Source organism: Eleutherodactylus coqui, chromosome 5 (assembly GCF_035609145.1).
Source record: "Eleutherodactylus coqui strain aEleCoq1 chromosome 5, aEleCoq1.hap1, whole genome shotgun sequence".
Taxonomy (NCBI): Eukaryota; Metazoa; Chordata; class Amphibia; order Anura; family Eleutherodactylidae; genus Eleutherodactylus; species Eleutherodactylus coqui.
The window spans coordinates 93,660,679-93,677,477 of NC_089841.1; the positions used below are offsets into that span (position 1 = coordinate 93,660,679).

General features: G+C 42.7%; 1 protein-coding gene across 1 annotated transcript in view; it reads right to left on the reverse strand.

Moving 5' to 3' along the window:
• Positions 1–16,799, reverse strand: part of POLK (DNA polymerase kappa) — an 85,198-nt gene that overhangs the window by 27,310 nt on the left and 41,089 nt on the right. Inside the window, exons 8-11 of the mRNA XM_066602880.1 lie at positions 11,624–11,748; positions 9,763–9,929; positions 7,287–7,319; positions 4,958–5,054 (exon numbers count right to left, since the gene is read on the reverse strand). Of these exons, the coding sequence (XP_066458977.1) occupies positions 4,958–5,054; positions 7,287–7,319; positions 9,763–9,929; positions 11,624–11,748 (422 nt within the window). The remainder of the gene's footprint in view (positions 1–4,957; positions 5,055–7,286; positions 7,320–9,762; positions 9,930–11,623; positions 11,749–16,799) is intronic.

Genomic DNA, 16,799 nt, shown 5'->3' on the forward strand with positions numbered 1-16,799 from the left:
CCCCACTAGTGACGGTGGCCCAATCAGAGAATGAACCGTTTATTACCACCCTCTGCTTTCTATCATTGAGCCAATTCTTTACCCAGATACACACGTTTTCACCCAATCCGAGCTGTCTCATTTTATATATCAGCCTATTATGCGGCACGGTGTCAAATGCTTTACAGAAGTCCAGATATACAAGATCAATAGACTCTCCCAGGTCCAGCCTAGAGCTTACTTCATCATAGAAGCTGATCAGATTGGTCTGACATGATTGACCCTTCATGAACCCATGCTGATGAGGAGTTATTCCGTTGTTCTCCTTGAGGTATTCTTCGATGGCGTCTCTCAGAAACCCCTCGAATATTTTTCCAGTTACTGAAATGAGACTTACCAGCCTGTCGTTACCAGCCTCACTTTTGGACCCCTTTTTGTAAATTGGAACCACGTTGGCAATGCGCCAATCCAATGGTACAACCCCTGTCTTGATAGTATCCACAAATATTAGATATAGCGGCCTAGCTATCACATCACTTAGTTCCCTTGGTTGTATTCCATCTGGGCCTGGGGATTTATCGATTTTAATCTTCTTTAACCTGTTCCGCACTTCCTCCTGCATTAAGTATGAGCTATTTTGTGAGGGGGTTCATTTTATTTCCCTGCAACTCATATGCCATTTCCTTTTCGTTTGTGAATACGCTTGAAAAGAAACTATTTAATAGGTTTGCCTTCCCTCAGTCATCTTCATGATTTCTCCGGCATTATTTGTTAAAGGGCCAGTACTCTCAGTGCAAATCCTTTTGCTGTTAATATAGTTGAAAAATAGTTTTGGGTTGTTTTTGCTCTCTTTGGCGATTAGTCTTTCTGCCTCCTCCTTAGCAATTTTTATCTTATCTTTGCATATTTTGGTTTTTCCCGTGTACGATTTTAGCGCTTCTTCGCTGCCTTCTTGCTTTAGTAGTTTGAGCGCTTTCTTTTTTTCGTTTATTGCCCCCCTTACTGTCTTGTCGAGCCACATTAGTTTCCTTTTCTTGAAGTTCTTTTATTTTTAAAGGGAATGAGCTCCTCACATGAGGTGATTAGAATCCTTTTGAAATTTTCCCATTTGTCCTCTGTACTGATATTTTTGAGGATGTTGTCCCAATTAAGGTTACTGATAGTAGTTCTAAGCTGATCAAATTTTGCTTTACTAAAGTTTAGTTTATTTGTTGCTCCCTGATAAGGTTTCTTATTAAATGACAGCTGGAAGTTGCTTATATTGTGGTCACTGTTCCCCAAGTGCCCCTTGACCTGTACCCCCTTTTTTCGGTCCGGTTTGTTAGTACTAAGTCCAGAATGGCCCTCCCTCTTGTTGGTTTCCACACAAGTTGGGTAAGGTAGTTATCTTTAATTGTTCTCAAGAATTTATCACCTCTATGAGATTTGCAGGTTTTGTTTTCCCATATTATATCCGGATAATTAAAGTCTCCCATGAGAATTACTTTGTTGCGGTTTGACACCTCTTCTATCTGCCTTAGTAGTAAGGTTTCAGTTTCTTCTGTTGCTTTTGGTGGCCTAAGAAAACCCCTATCAGGATTTTGTTATTTTTTTATCCCTGTATTTCTACCCACAGAGATTCCATGTGTTCATCTTCTGCACCTTTATCTTCCCGTAGTCTCAGCTTTAAGTACGATTTAACGTACAAACCTACCCCTCCCCCTTTCTGGTTTCCACGGTCTCTTCTAAAGAGGTTGTAACTCTGTAAATTCACCGCCGAATCGCACTTATCATCAAGCCATGTGAAGGTTATGTATTTGGAGTTCTTTTGCAGACTGCAGCAGGTTTTCCTCCAGGATGTCTCTGCATTTTGCTTCACTGTACTCTCAGATCTTCTTGTACAGTAAGTACCTTTGTGAAAACTTTCCCTTTAAAGCTTGAGACTTACTGTTCTCTCCTCTCACAGCCCAATTTACACACAACCATTGTCGTTCGAAGGAATGAACGAATTACCAGCTATTTTTGCATACACACTTAAAAGATAATTGTTTGAAATCCTCTTCATTTTCCTCATTAGCTAAAGTTAACACTGTATATGTTTGCTCAGGCGGGCGTGTGTTTATGTGAGGAATCTCTGTACTGGAGGTTTTTAATTAGTGTGAAGAAAATCCATTGTATTTTGCTGCATTAGTACAAGTAGTCCTTGTGTTTAGCATGGCAAACAATCAGCCCTCCCCTTCAGTTGTTTAGTCTTTCAGAAGGACTGAGCAAATGTCATGTAAACCAAACGAAAAGTGAACGAACTAATGTTGTTTATCGCTGAGCTTCAGCCTGCATAAAAAAATTGTCAAGTGAACCAACAGTACACGATGGTTTTGCATATACACATAATGACTGTCGCTCAAATTTGTTCGTTTGAACAAATTTTGAGTGATAATCTTTGCGTGTAAATGGGTCTTAATTAACTAACAGGAAGTTTTTATTACCTTCAATGTGACGGGCCGTTATAAGCTGGATAGCTCATAGTGATGTTACCACTCCTCTTCCCTTACTCTCCTTTTTAAAGGGATTTTCCAAGAGAAAACAAAAACCGTTTGGGCAGGAAATGGGCTCAAATAAAAAAAAATAAGTTATACTCACAGTCAGATAATTCCTCAAGGTCTAGGACAGGAGTGCCGATCCTCATTTTTCCAGTCCCAGAAGAAGCTATAGCGGGCCATGCGTTCTCATTGCACATGGGATCAATTTCTCTGCTTCAGCAGTTCATGGCTGTATCACTGCTGAAGCCAGTGACTGGCTGAGGAGTCACGTATACAATGGACATCACATGACCACTGCAGTTTCTTCAAGGAATGGAGCAGCAGGGACCATAACTGACAACTGATTAGTGAGTACTGCTTTTTTCCACCTTTTTTATCTTATCCAATTACTTGCCCTTATGATTTTTACTTAGTTTCAGAAAATCCCTTTAAAAAGGGTTGCCCCACTATAAAAAAAATCTAATAGCTGGGTACAATGTAAAACAAAATAAACACATTATTCACCTCTCTTCAGCCCCCCGGAACACAGCTGAGTGGCTCTGGTATGCACTATGTATGTCCAGCAGACGTCAGGCCACCATCCTGAACTCCTGGCATCGGCGCTCACATCCTGGGTGCCATGATGCCAGGAGTTCAGACGGTGATGCTGAAGCCACTAATTGGCTACAGAGGTCACCTGACTTCCACCAGAGATACTCAGCTTTGTCCCGGGGGCTGAAGAGTGGCAAGTAGCATCTCGTTTTCTGTTTTACACCATGTCCAGGTATTTTTGTATAGTGAGACATCCATTTTAAAGCATGCGCCTACAGTTACACTCATCTCGCACAGTCCAGCCTGCTTGAACCAATGCTGAGGGTGCTTTAATCACAGAAATTTATTAGTTAACAAGTTTCCTCTACAGACACACAATTTGCAATTTCTTGTATGGGTAAGATATGGATATTATTATATAAGCTAACTCACTCTCTATCTGCTCCTGCATCTTACATCAGAAGGGAGCAAGTAAAGGGTTGTAGTAATTCAAGTTTCCTCCTACTCTACCTGTACTGAAATGAATAAAGCTAATGAACAGCACTCTGTTTTTGCAACATTTTAGAAATTGCATATTCTAGGAGGCATTTAACCCTTTCCATTCCATTTTCCCCCTGTCACCTGCACACTCCCCAGCTCTTATTTATTATGGGTGGGAAAACACTTTGTGGATTCCTTGGAATTACTTAACAAAAACACATAATGATGTCCTGATGATTTTATTAGCAATTTTTTGAAAATATGTATACACATGCAGAAGAGAACTCTCATGATGCATTTCTCTTCTGCATAGTGTTAGAAACACGTGTCGGACCTTGTCCATTGGAGCTATGCAGGAAAATCCCAATGTTGGTCGAGGTCCGACACTGGATTGGAAAGGGTCAAGTAAATCACTGGAGGCACACTTTAAATGTTACCCTTTGTCTTTTACAAGCCTTATGGCCCTCTTACACGGGCCAACAGTCGGGTAAATGACTGCACGAGCGCTGACATCACCGGTAAGGTCGTCGACGCTCGTGTAGAGTGTTTACACTGATAGACTTCACTGGATCGCGGGCTTCTTGCTCAGCGCTTCCTCTTCTATGTGAAGTGCCGAGTGGGGAGAGTTTACACAGGACAAGCCTGCGATCCAGTGATGGTTTTTACACTGATAGTTTTTATAGGTGGCTTTGCTCAAAAGCCTATTTTTTTGCAGAGTTATTGATCTATCTTTCACTCATTTCAGTGGAGGACTCACTAAAGTGAAAATGGAGTTTGGGACATAAGAAAATAAGGAAAACAAAGGAAGACATTCAGCAAGGATAGCAGCACATGTATCCAACCCTGAACATGAAACACTCACAATGTCTGAGACTGTAGTTCACTGTATTTTTCGTTTTATAGGAGATACCGCATGATAAGACGCACCCCTGTTTTGGAGCGGGAAAATAGGGAAAAAATATTTTAAACTAACACAGGGACAGTGGAGGGGATAGTGCCAAGCAATGGAGCAGCAGAGGTCTAAACCAGCACAGCTCCGTGTCACAGCGGTGCTTCTTCAGCAGGAGGAAGGGAAAAGGCTGATTAGTGGAGGCGGGGAAGCAGCTGCAGTTCCCGTTGGCGCTCACCACCAATCAGCGACACGTATGGGCGGCAGTGGGGAGGAGAGAAAACTGGTAAGTTATCACACATTTGTTCACACGATCGAGAGTTTCTTTGCGCGACCGCGATTTAGTTAGCGCAATCACGTGAACAAATGCAGATGCGACGAATTTCGGCACATTCGCTTTATAAGACGAGGTGACTCTCCCCCCCCCCCCCCCCGCTTTGGGACGAAGAAAAGTGCATCTTATAAAGTGAAAAATACGGTAATTGTTACAATTTTGCAAAATACATTCCATATAAGAGAACTAAAAATGTAAGCTTTTATTTCAAAAAGTGTCACAAACCTTTAAGCCTTCCTTATTGATGTCTTCTGCAAGATCCTTGCAAAGCTGCCGGCACATCTCATACTGTTCCTCAGCAGAGCTAATTTCACTGAAGGTCCTGAAAATTGTCGTAGTGGTGTATAAAAAAAAGAAACACAATACATAAATTTGATAAGATTTGGACGAAATGGCTCGATATAACTGGTTTAGCTCCACCTCACTTGATTAGGGATAGACTGCTTGCCAGTTGAAGGGGCAATACTTGTGATGCCATGCCGGCGGATGAAAATGGTAGCTTGTGGACTATAACTTCAAGCGAATCTATGGTCAGAAAATGGCCTATTGTTTAAGGGGAACCTGCTGGCGTAAAAATACAGTCCATTCTTCGGACAGATATTATAGAGTTGGTGGAGCGGAGAAGATTAATATATGGTTTACGGGAAAAGGATTCAGTATAACTTGTATTTTATTTATTTAATTTTAATAGAAGCGACCCAACAATCCTGGATAGAGATGAGTGAGCATGCTCAGTTAAGGCTGCTACTCGATCGAGCAGCAGTCTTATCGAGTAACTGTGTACTCGCCTGAGCAGCATGGGGTCGGGGGGAGGGGCGGTAAAGTGAGTCCCCCCTCCTTCCCCCCCGCATGCTGCTCAGGCGAGTACACAGTTACTCGATAAGACTGCTGCTCGATCGAGTAGCAGCCTTAAACTAGCGTGCTCGCTCATCTGTAGTCCTGGACAAAAAAGTGGCGCACCACTTCTGAGTACCTGATGCACACTGTGCATTACTATGCATCAATAGACTAAGGGTGTTACACGGAATGATCATAATTCAAAAACTCATTGGATTGTGAGAATTTGAACCAAAACCTTCCAGGGTAAACATGGCCAACAATTGAACAAGGAACAATAATTTTTTTGCTTATCGTTCATTTTGTGCAGATATAAAAGTCATTGTTGGACTGTCTCCAACTTGTTACGTGTCAACAGCGATCGTTCGGTCACTGATACAGTGAAGGAAAACAATTGAACGAGCGAGATTTAAAGGATTTATCTGCATGTATAAACTGGCTGCACAAGTGAACTTGGTCAACTTTCACTCATGCAAACGATTCCTTGCTCCGTGTAAAACAAGGAACCCAAGACACTACATGTTGCTCTGAGTGGCCAGTGATACTCGCATTGGACAAAAAACAGCAGGTATAATGATGCATACTAATTCACAGTGTGTAACAAGTAGTCGGAGAAGCGGTGCAGCAACTTTGTTTATGCAGGACAGGAAGATCACATTAATAAAAGTTACTTAAACTTTTCCCATAGAACTACATATCAGCTCAGCTCCTTGTGTTCCATAACAGTTTGGACAGCATGTTCAAGCTGTCAGATTCCCTTTCAACAAAGTTTTGGATAAAATACTTATATTTCCATATTACTATCCAAATGAAAGAAAATGAATATTATATTCTAAATGTTATAAATGGTTTTCACACTGACCAGACACAGTAGTCTGACATTTCCTGTTTTGTAGACATGAGTTTTCAGATTGTACTGTGTACCTCAGGGGCGGGGTCATCTCATTATCTTAAGTGGGTAAGATGACAATGAAAGGCCAGTTCTCTATTATAAAAGTGAGAGCAGATAACAGAATGGCAGGATCTACACTAAGGGATGGGTCGAGCTCCATTGTTCCTCTCTCCTCCCCCTCTTTGCCAATTAACTACTTGCTAACAGTATTGTGCATCTCACAAGACTCTCCTCCAACAGGTCAATGAGCAGTTTTTACCAGAGATATTCAAGTACAGTACCTAAATATCTCTGCAGCTGCATTTCACAGCAGCTCAGGCAAGATTGCTGTCCACATAAAGCAAATAAAATATTAGAAAATAAAATACTAGAATTAAAAAGAAAAACTAAAAAAACTTTTTCTTCAATATATATTTGTCCTGTAAAAGACTATTTCAAAGGTGCCTTCACATGCTTCAATATTTTTGTATAAGCTACTTATGCCTATTAGTACCAATTAGTAGTATGCAAGCCACTGGGAGCTGTATTCAGGCAACAGACCACCCGCTGTTCTATGAATAAATTCCCTTTGCTCTGCCAGGGGGCTGACAGCTGAGTCAATGCAATCAGCTGTAATCAGCGCTCCCCGGGCAGAACACATCGTGTGGTCCGGTCCTTCTCATCAGCTGTTCTGTTGAACGATGGTTTTGTATGCAGAACTGAAATCCATCGTTCGGCAGAAAAGTGAATGATGGGCAGATTTACATGCAACAATTATCACTCAAGATGGCTTTTGAGCGATAATCGCTATGTCCAAATTTACTATTACTAGTACAGAACACATACCTCTCTGTGCTCATGCTCTTCCTTTCCCCGTCTCTGATAACAAAGAAAAAAACTAGTAACTTAACAGAATAACTTGTACAAATATCCAATAGGTACATATCAAATTTTACTTTTAGTTGAGGCCCAAGGTGAATCTATATTTTTTTTTCATAATCCTGGTCCTTTTTATATCCAAAAATCCAAGCAGATAACATTTTTAATACAGGGTGTAGTCAAAAAGACGGATCCAGTGCTATATCTCAGTACTAGTGTCCTATATTGAAATAAGAATAGTGTACTTGAACAGGAAGGCATGTATGCGCTCGGGATTGTGAAGGGCATGGGCCTCTTAGCTCCATTCCTTTCTACACTCCCACCTCTACCTCTGGCCAATCACACATCTGACCACTTTTAGCGAGATCCCGTGAATTTGCCGTATCGCTGCTAATGCCACTAATCTATGGGGACAGTGACCGGGGGATCTTCCTGCAGCAAAATGCACACCTCCTTGCATTACCATTCACTGTCATTAGTGAACCGGCCACCACTTTGGTGTCCACTTTACAAAGGTATTATTAATTTCAGTAAAATTTGGAATATACAACAGCATGTTATTCTATACTCCAAATAGAATGAAAGTCAATGGAGCCCTCGTGAAAACGGATACTAAAGTGGAGTGTGTCTCACTACTGACAGGGAGTGAATGATTGGGTTGGTTTCTGTTCGGGGGTCCCGTCACAATGCTGCTTTGGGGGTATTTTGTGATAACTTGGGCATACATTAGCTAAACCATTACATGTTTTTCAGGCAGTGTGAATGGAGCTATATTGCTTTATATATAGTTGGGAACTTACTATTGGCATTTGTGGGTCTAGCACCATCTGTGTTTGCATATAACACACATATGTTGGTTTTCTTGTCCTCACGCATTCCTGTCTGTTGCTGAGTATAAACATATCGTTAGGAGCATAATTATGTTCATAACGATATATATCCACATTGCTGGCATTCCCATTTGTCTGGGGTTTTAAAAAAATGTTTTTATGGTGTCTGTTTTTGGTGCAAATCATAATAAAAATAATTTCGGGGATTTTTGATTCTTTATAGTGGAGTGCTACATATTTTCTCAGACATCTGTCTTTCAAGGTTGCATGTGGTTGTGTTAGTGCAAGTACTGTCTAACCCTTTAAAGGATCGCCCCCTTTTGTTTTTTCATTTTTTTCCTCCTCCGTTTTAGAAAATCATAACCCTTTTATTTATTCATCAACGTAGATGTCAGAAGGCTTGTTTTTTTGTGGGACAAGTTGTATTTTTTTTAACGGTACTATGTAATGTACTACAATGTAGTAAAAAAAACACGGTAAAAAAATTCTAAGTGGGGTGAAATGGAAAAAAGGATCAATTCCGTCATCTTGTGGGTAGGAGTGGTTTTGTTTATACGTGTACACACTGCAGTAAAAGAGACATAACTTTATTCTATGGGTCAGTACGATTCGGACGATACAACAGATATATAGTTTTTTTTTTTGCTTTATTACTTTGGAAAAAAATAAAATTAATTTTCTGCCGCCATCTTTTGACAGCCATAAGTTTATTTTTCCATTGACATTATTGTGCGAGGGTTCGTTTTTTCGCGAAACATTTTGTATTTTCTATTGGTATGATTTTGGAGTAAATGTGACTTTTTGATTGCTTTTTATTAAGTTTTTTCTTGGAGACAGGATGATCCAAAAAGCGCAATTCTGACATACATTTTTTTTTTCACGACGTTCACTGTGTGAGGAAAATAATGCATTACTTTGATAGAGCGTACTTTTATAAAGCACAGAGATACGAACTATTTTTGGAGGGGTTTTTTCCCCCGTTTAGATTTTTTCTTCTAAAATAAAGAAAAAGTTTTTTTAAATTTTTTTTTATTAACTTTTATTTTTTTAAATAGCCATTCAAAAAACTTTTAAAAAAACTGTTAAACTTTTTTTTTTTTTTTAAATCCCTATGGGGGGTGGGGGTGGACAAGAACTTGCGATTGTTTGATTGCTTCTGCAGTATGATGTAATGCCATAGTATTACACTATAACGCAATCTGCAATAGCAGCCCTGGGGGCTTTCAGAAGGCCACTGGCTGCCATGGAAACAGAATGGCCCCAAACGATCTCATCACAGTGGACCATTTGGAAACTCCGACTGGAGCATTTAAAGGGCTGACAGCTGCAATCAGTGGGAGTGCTAATCGCAGCTATTGCGAGCGGGTGTCAGCTGTAAGAAACAGCCAGCACCTGCATTTTATCAGCACAGCCATGATAAAATTCCCAGTACCCATGCGTATTATTTGATTGCCTGCATTGCTAAAATTGAAATATTTCCAATATTTCCATTATATTAGGGGGATGTTATTTGGAGTATCCCTTTAATTAAAAAAAAAAAATAAAGGACACTTTTAGCTTATGTGGAAAGTTACAGAAATGGAAGAAATATATGCACACAAATATCCACTCACCTTTCTATATGTGTAGATCCAAGACCCAAGGAAATATGTAGGAAGTTATGCCAGGATATATCTGAAAACAATAGCGAGAGCAGCGCCCTCTGCTGGTACAGGTCAGCACACGTTGTGATTCCAAGTGCTAGTAACATTTTCTCAGTGACTTTTCCTATGCCTGGAACCTACAATAAAACATCTCGGTAACATTGTACAGAAAGCTGGCAGCAGCACATAGGGCGTAGAGCAAACCGTTACTGCTGACGAGCACAATATCATCCAAGAGCTGATTTGTTAAAGCCCGCTGTGTTTTCCTACCAGGCATGATGAATAATTTTGGTTTTATTACTATGTGAGCAAGGAACACACGAAGAGCTGCGGTCTGAAAAATGTCTGTGTGTGTCTGGAATAGGAGGGGTGGTATAATAAATCATAAATAATCTGCCGTATCACTTAATCCACCTTTCATCCACTCCAATATAAGTGAAGACAAATGGGGATGCTAGTATATGAATTTCTCTGTGCAAGAAGAATGTTGATGACTTGGCAATGCAAAAATTGCAGAGTACATCTTTTCAAGCATAACAAATATTAAAAATAAAGTAAAGTAAAGTAAAGTGAAGTGAAGCTCCTCCTTATCGGGAAATGTAGACGCTGCCAGCAGATCTCTGGTTTTGGCCACCAGCTAAGAAAAGCCAGATGTTCTACTACAGATAACCGATTAGAACATGTCAACCTAACAGACTGTTCACATCAAAACAGGCTCCAAAAAATATATATATATAGAAATATATTATATTATACAATGGCAGCGTCAACAGCTTGCAACCTATAAGCCTGCCTATGGGTATACACATTATAGAGCTGACTGCACAAGTGTCCCAAATCTACAGAGAGGAGAAAGCTGCATCATTCCTTCAAATCCATGCAGATTTTTTCTGCAGCATATAAAACCCCCGTTCACCTGAATCCGCAACAAATCAGTCATGCATGAACTTGGCTTTTTACCATTTAATAGTATGACTGTCTTATAAAGTACATAGGACGCTGCATCCAATGGCGAATTAGAATACGGATGATTGGGGTGACCGTCCTTGGACCAAGGCTCTAGGGAAGCCCACAGCTGTCCCAATCGCCCCTCAGTGTTGCTAAAAGTCCAGCTACAGGGGAGGAAGGGGTTAAATGAGGACAGGCTCACAGCAGGATGTCATCACTCTCCTACAGAGAGGGTCCTATTACTAAGTGGGGTACAGATTGGGGTCTTATTACTAAGTGGGGCTTGTATTCATAAGTGGGGGCACAGAGGAGGGGGTTACTGTTACTAAGTGGGACCACAGTAGGAACATTATTACTGTGGGGAAGCTCTGAAAAGTTGACTGAGGTTTGCAGCAGCAGAATGTGGAAAGTGTGCAGAGAGGAGTCATGTCTGGAAGAATTCTCAGTGGTGGTCTGGGCCTAGAGTGAAGAAAATTCAATACAGGCAACTCCAAACAGTAACGACATCACCTGTGATTACTGGTGTAACTGCACTTTTAATCACTATCACTGTGTGGTCGGTATTTTAGTATGTGATATGCTAACTATTAATTAGAGGAATACTAAGGCTGAGCCAATGTATCTACGCCCACTGTATTATACAGGTTGACTTGGAGAATATATATATTTTAGAGTAAGGGGGTGGGGATAGGCAAATTCAGGATTTTGATACAGATCCCTACAACTGAAGAGGTCAAATCTGGTGCAGATTCACACCAGAAGGTTATTGTTGTGGTTGCTTATACACTGTTTTAGCAGTTAATATTCTCTTGGGAGGGGGCAAGTTGTGTAAAATAGCCCCGGGCCCCTAGTCCCGCTTAATTCACCACTGGCTGCATCCTACCTTCCTGATAGGCAAGTCTTTGATGAAGTCCATTACCGCCTGTCTGTCTTGTGGAATTATATACTGTCCATTAGGTTTGTTCTTGTCACTGCAAACTTTGGCCAACATCATGTTTGGAGCGATGCCTGAAAATACAAAGTCATTAAGAATGACCTTTACATCCTACTAGTCCAGTTAGAGGCTTAATGTTTAAATTATTCACTCTGGAACCGTCTAAGACAGAGGACACATGAGCGATTTTTAAGCCATCAACTATTAAACTCAGCCAACACTCTAGTAATAGTTTAAGAATTGCAGGACCTGCCAGGTCAGAGCGTCTCCAATGACTAGGAAGATACTGATCTAGCAAGATATATGTGGAGAGATTTAAGCTCTGCATTCAGCAGAATAAGAAATTCAGCTCTGGGTTGTAAATTCATTATAAGGGCTCAGTCAGATGACCTTTTTTTTGTGCATGTAGGTACCTTAAAAAAAAACCGCTCCACTCATTAGCAAAATGCATGTGACCATGGCTCCGTGCCCATTGCTTTCAATGGGGCTGATGCTACAGCTGCCAACCCCACTGAAAGGAATGGGATGCAGGCAACCCCCGCAGTGATTTTCAGCGAAGGGCTTGAAATATAAGCCCTTCCCTGAAACTCATCCCTAGCTTTTTTTTCTTTTTTTTTTTTACATAAGCTAGGGATGATTTTCAGGTAGGTCTTACATTCCAAGCCCTTCCCCCAAAATCACTGCGGGCGTTGCCTGCAGCCCACTGGTTTCAATGTGGCTGGCTGCAGCGCCGACCCCATTGAAAGCAATGTGAGAAAATCGCGATCCCCTGCCACAGCTGTGACAGGGGATTCCTTCATCCTCGCGGGGAGTCGCCTTGTGCTGTGACAGTGTCCAGGGGTGAGGGGACGCCCCGCGGGGAATCTTTATGCGCAGCAAAGATGTTGCTCCTGTAAAAGACGGACATGTGACACATCATAGGGAACCAATGGTTCTATCAGACGCGCTTTTTTTTTGCTCGCATAGCTGCGCAAAAAAATGCTTATCTGACTTTGCCCTAAAGAGTAATAAAATTACAGAGTTATTTTTTAATGGAGATTAACTTCTATATGCAAGCCAAAAAATGATGTTCAAAAGTTGAATATATGCTACAATGATAAAATTGACAAAACTTCCATATTGCCTTTCCCCTTAGGGTGACTACCCACTACAGTTTTTTTTCACTGCGAAATTCGCAGCGTTTTTTTTTTTCCTGCAGGGGTCTATGGGACTTGTAATGTTAAAATCGCAATCGCGCAAAATCGCAGTTTACCACGAAATCGCGATTTTGCGCGATTGCGATTTTAACATTACAAGTCCCATAGACCCCTGCAGAAAAAAAAAACGCTGCGAATTTCACTGTGAAAAAAAACTGTAGTGGGTAGTCACCCTTAACCCTTTCCAATCCACTGTCTGACCTCTGAAGACATTATGATTTAAGGCTGTACAGCTCCAATGTTGGAAGACGTGCGTCGGGGTTCTCTTACTGTATATTTCCAGCCTCTCTGCTGTCGGAGCCTATCCAACGTGTCACCTCATGCAGTACTGGCTTTAGCCAGCAGATAGCGCCGTTGTATAACAGCAGAAAAAGAGTAAGCCCCCTAGGAAAACCAGGATACAAATTGGATTGGAAAGGGTTAAAGGGAACTTGTCACCACCTTTGAGGCCCATAAACCACGTCCTAGGGCTCAAAGTTGAGTGAAAGTGAGAGCGGTGTTTCATACTCACCGGGTGCCCCATTGCGGCGCTGTGTCCACGTTGTGTCCAATGTTGGCATGTGCACACAGCGCAGCTTGACCCTTTTCAGACAGCTCTGTGCATGCACTCTTCCAATCATCTCTATGGGAGAGCACATGCATACAAAGCTGTCTAAAAAGAGTCACGCAGGGACACCATGCAGTAACGTAGTTGATGAAGCTGAAAGGCGATAACAGGTTCCCTTTAATTTCTGATCTCCTGGCTATAGGCGACAGTGTTTGTTTTCTCATGCATAAGAGTGCTCAGATCAGACGTGCATAGGGATCGAGCTACATGTTCCTACCATAGAGCAATCTGTATGGAAGAGAAAACTCCTAATCAGGTCATTTCAGCTCATGACTTAATAAATTGGGGTGACAGCAGAAATTGACTTCCTGGCATTTGCAGCCTTGTGCATGCTCAACCGAAAACAAAAAGCAGTGCTTACAGCTATAGCTTTATAGGATACTGTAAACTGCAAATCAGCTTAAACAACAAAAATGCTTCTTTCTTCCCCTAACAAATACCTCTGAGGATTGAAGAAAGAGAAAACAAGTCAGGAATGAGGTATAAGCCTAAAGTGAGTAATTGCACCACACAAGATTTCCTACACATGGGAATTAACTGATGAAAATGTAATCTGGAATATGACAGCTACTGCAATTTGCTTATAATGTGTTACCTGGCCATTCATCAAGTGAGTGGTGAAATGGATTGGCGAGCGGCTAAGAATCTAAAACATGATATCACATCCACTTGTTGCCAGATAACATAAGACAGACCTCTGTGTCGCCGTAGAGCACAAACAATGGCCCTGCACATGTTCTTAGCACATTTAGGATATGTTCACATGTGCTCTACACACTGCTTATTTCCCCTATGGATGTGCCTGCAGCAAAGCCACAGTGTTTTACAGTACAGAAAAAGTAGCTAGGATCTCATGAAACTTCAGCCAACAGTCATATCAATGTATTCTGCTGATTTTCACGTCTTCATATGAGTGGGTGAAATCTTGGGACGAATCAATACCAAATATGCATCACTAGCGGGGCCAATGGGGTAAAAAAAAAGAGGCCCCGTCCTCTATAAAATCATTCAGATGCTGCGATCAGCAATCAGCATGTAAAAGATTAAATGAACAGGTTTGGAAGTTTCTCCAATCCTCAGCTGTTAGGCTGGGTTCTCACAGGGCAGATTCTCGACAGAAATCTCGTAGTTTGGCCGCAGAGAAAAACCCGAGGGATTTCCGTCAGGAGAACCGCTGCTGCAAAACCCGCAGTGGCTTTGAAGCGGCCCGGCCGCTCGCTCTTCCACTGCGGCCGACGTTCCCATAGACGAGAGTGCGGCCGCAGTGGGAAAAAAAATGGACATGCTGCGATCGGCAGATCCGCGCCGCAGCACGGGTTCTGACGGCTTAGCCGCAGCGGATTTGCCGTCCCGTGTGGACGAGATTTCTCACACGGCTGGCTAATCCCGGGATTAGCGGCCGCATGCGGGTTTGCTGCGGCGAAATTCCGCACGGAATTTCCGCGGCAAATCCGCCCCATGTGAACCCAGCCTTAAAGGAGCAGCCTGGCTATTATTAAATAGCCAAGCACCTGCTACAAACAGCACAAGGTACACCTACTGGTTGTATTTCAGTACGCCATAAAAAAGATGTATGCACAAGAGTAAGGCTCCTTAGTGACTGCCAAGATAAGAAGCATTGGCAGTCACTAAGGAACTAAATAGAAAACCAGTATGTAATAAACTCTAGGGTCTCTCCTATAGTAGCTGTTGGCAAACAGAGTTTTAACATTTTAATGCTATGGACACCTTTGGGGGATGCATTTTATTCATTCACTTGAATGCATGTATTTTGAGCCAACAATCAGTTTTATGATAGAGTTTGATTAAAAATGTGCACAGTTTGTCATCTGCACCTTCTACATATCACTGTATATTGAAACTGTAGTCTAAGCAGGAGATCAGTCAGTGAAGCTGGATTGATGCTTAGTTTCCCCCTGTTCTCTCTTCTCCTGCACCTTATTCACCAATTTGTGACCATAACCAAAATTGCACCTGGAGCATTAAAGTATTTTGAGTTGGACTTCTGGATTGCTTTTAGAAGTGGCTGCTCTGGTGGGAACATGGAAGCATCCTGGTTAGAGCCTCTCATTTAGCAGTAAACTATGCGTGGCAGATGGTAACAAGATACATTACTGTAACGTGGCAGATGACTATTGGCTGTGCGCCATGTGGTGTGGAGTATTGCTATTGGCCACATGTCCTGCTGATGTCATAGAGGAGGTGGGTCTTCTCCTTTGAACCTCGGTCTTTTCTTTAAAAACCTAATGCTGACAATATAAGTACGTTGCCACAGGCTCCATGAGAGGAGGGGAGGCGGTTTGATTTATTGCTCCTGCTTGGCTGTGCTCCTGCTTGACTGAAGATAGTAGAAAGCTAAAGTATGCTACAGGTGCAATATATGTTCGACAAGTGCTATTAATGCTGCTCTGGGCTATATGGGATGTAGGCAATTAAAGGGTGAAGTTGTGGATGGAGTATATCTCCCTCCCAGGCTCTTAGTCTGGATAGGGTGGCGGTCCAGTCCACAACTTCACCCTAGTTCTCCGGAAGCTTAGCTGTAGGCACTGACCCCCTTACTGGAGCATAAAAGACTGCAGCTCCAGAGAGTCAGTGTCTGACAAGCTGAGGAGAGAGCAACATCCTGCTGTGTGGACCTGAGCACCCTACGTGGTGCACCTTTTTCGTTTATTACGTTGAAATGGACTTTTTCCCAGCGTCATCCTGACGGCAGACATGGAGGTTGCACCTTGACCTCGTAGGGACAGGAAGCAAGAGACTTTAAAAGGCTCCTCCCGTCTCCCATTCACCAGTGCTTCCTGTCCCTACAGGGACATGCAAGAGGAGCTCCCTCCAGGGAGCTGCAGGATGACAGCTGGGGGAACGGTCCACAGGGCTGTTTTCCCCCCTCACCCTTTTCCAAGCAGGCTGACTGGAGGGATTGACGGTCCACAGGGCTGCTTCCCTTCTCATCTCCCCTCCGGAGAGTCAGCGCGGTCCGGGAGCACGGCGGGCCACGGGTCTGACCGCCCGGGATTCACCACCGCAGCAGTCGGAGCGGCGGACCAGAGGTCCTTGAGTCCCCTCCTTCCTCCTCCAGCTCGGAGTTGTTTTTCAGCCGGGGAGAGCGGCGGGCCACGGGCTCAGATGCCTCTCTCCTCCAGGCATGCCGGCGCGGCCGCGCGCGGCGTCGGGGGGCGGAGCCAATGATGCGGCGTGACGCGGTGACGTCAGACGCCGTCAGCTGACCCGGAACAGCGGGAGATTTGAAAATAGAGACCCCCCCGACAAGCTTCCACTGACAGCACACCTTCAGGGAAGGATTTATCTGTCTACCTGGTTC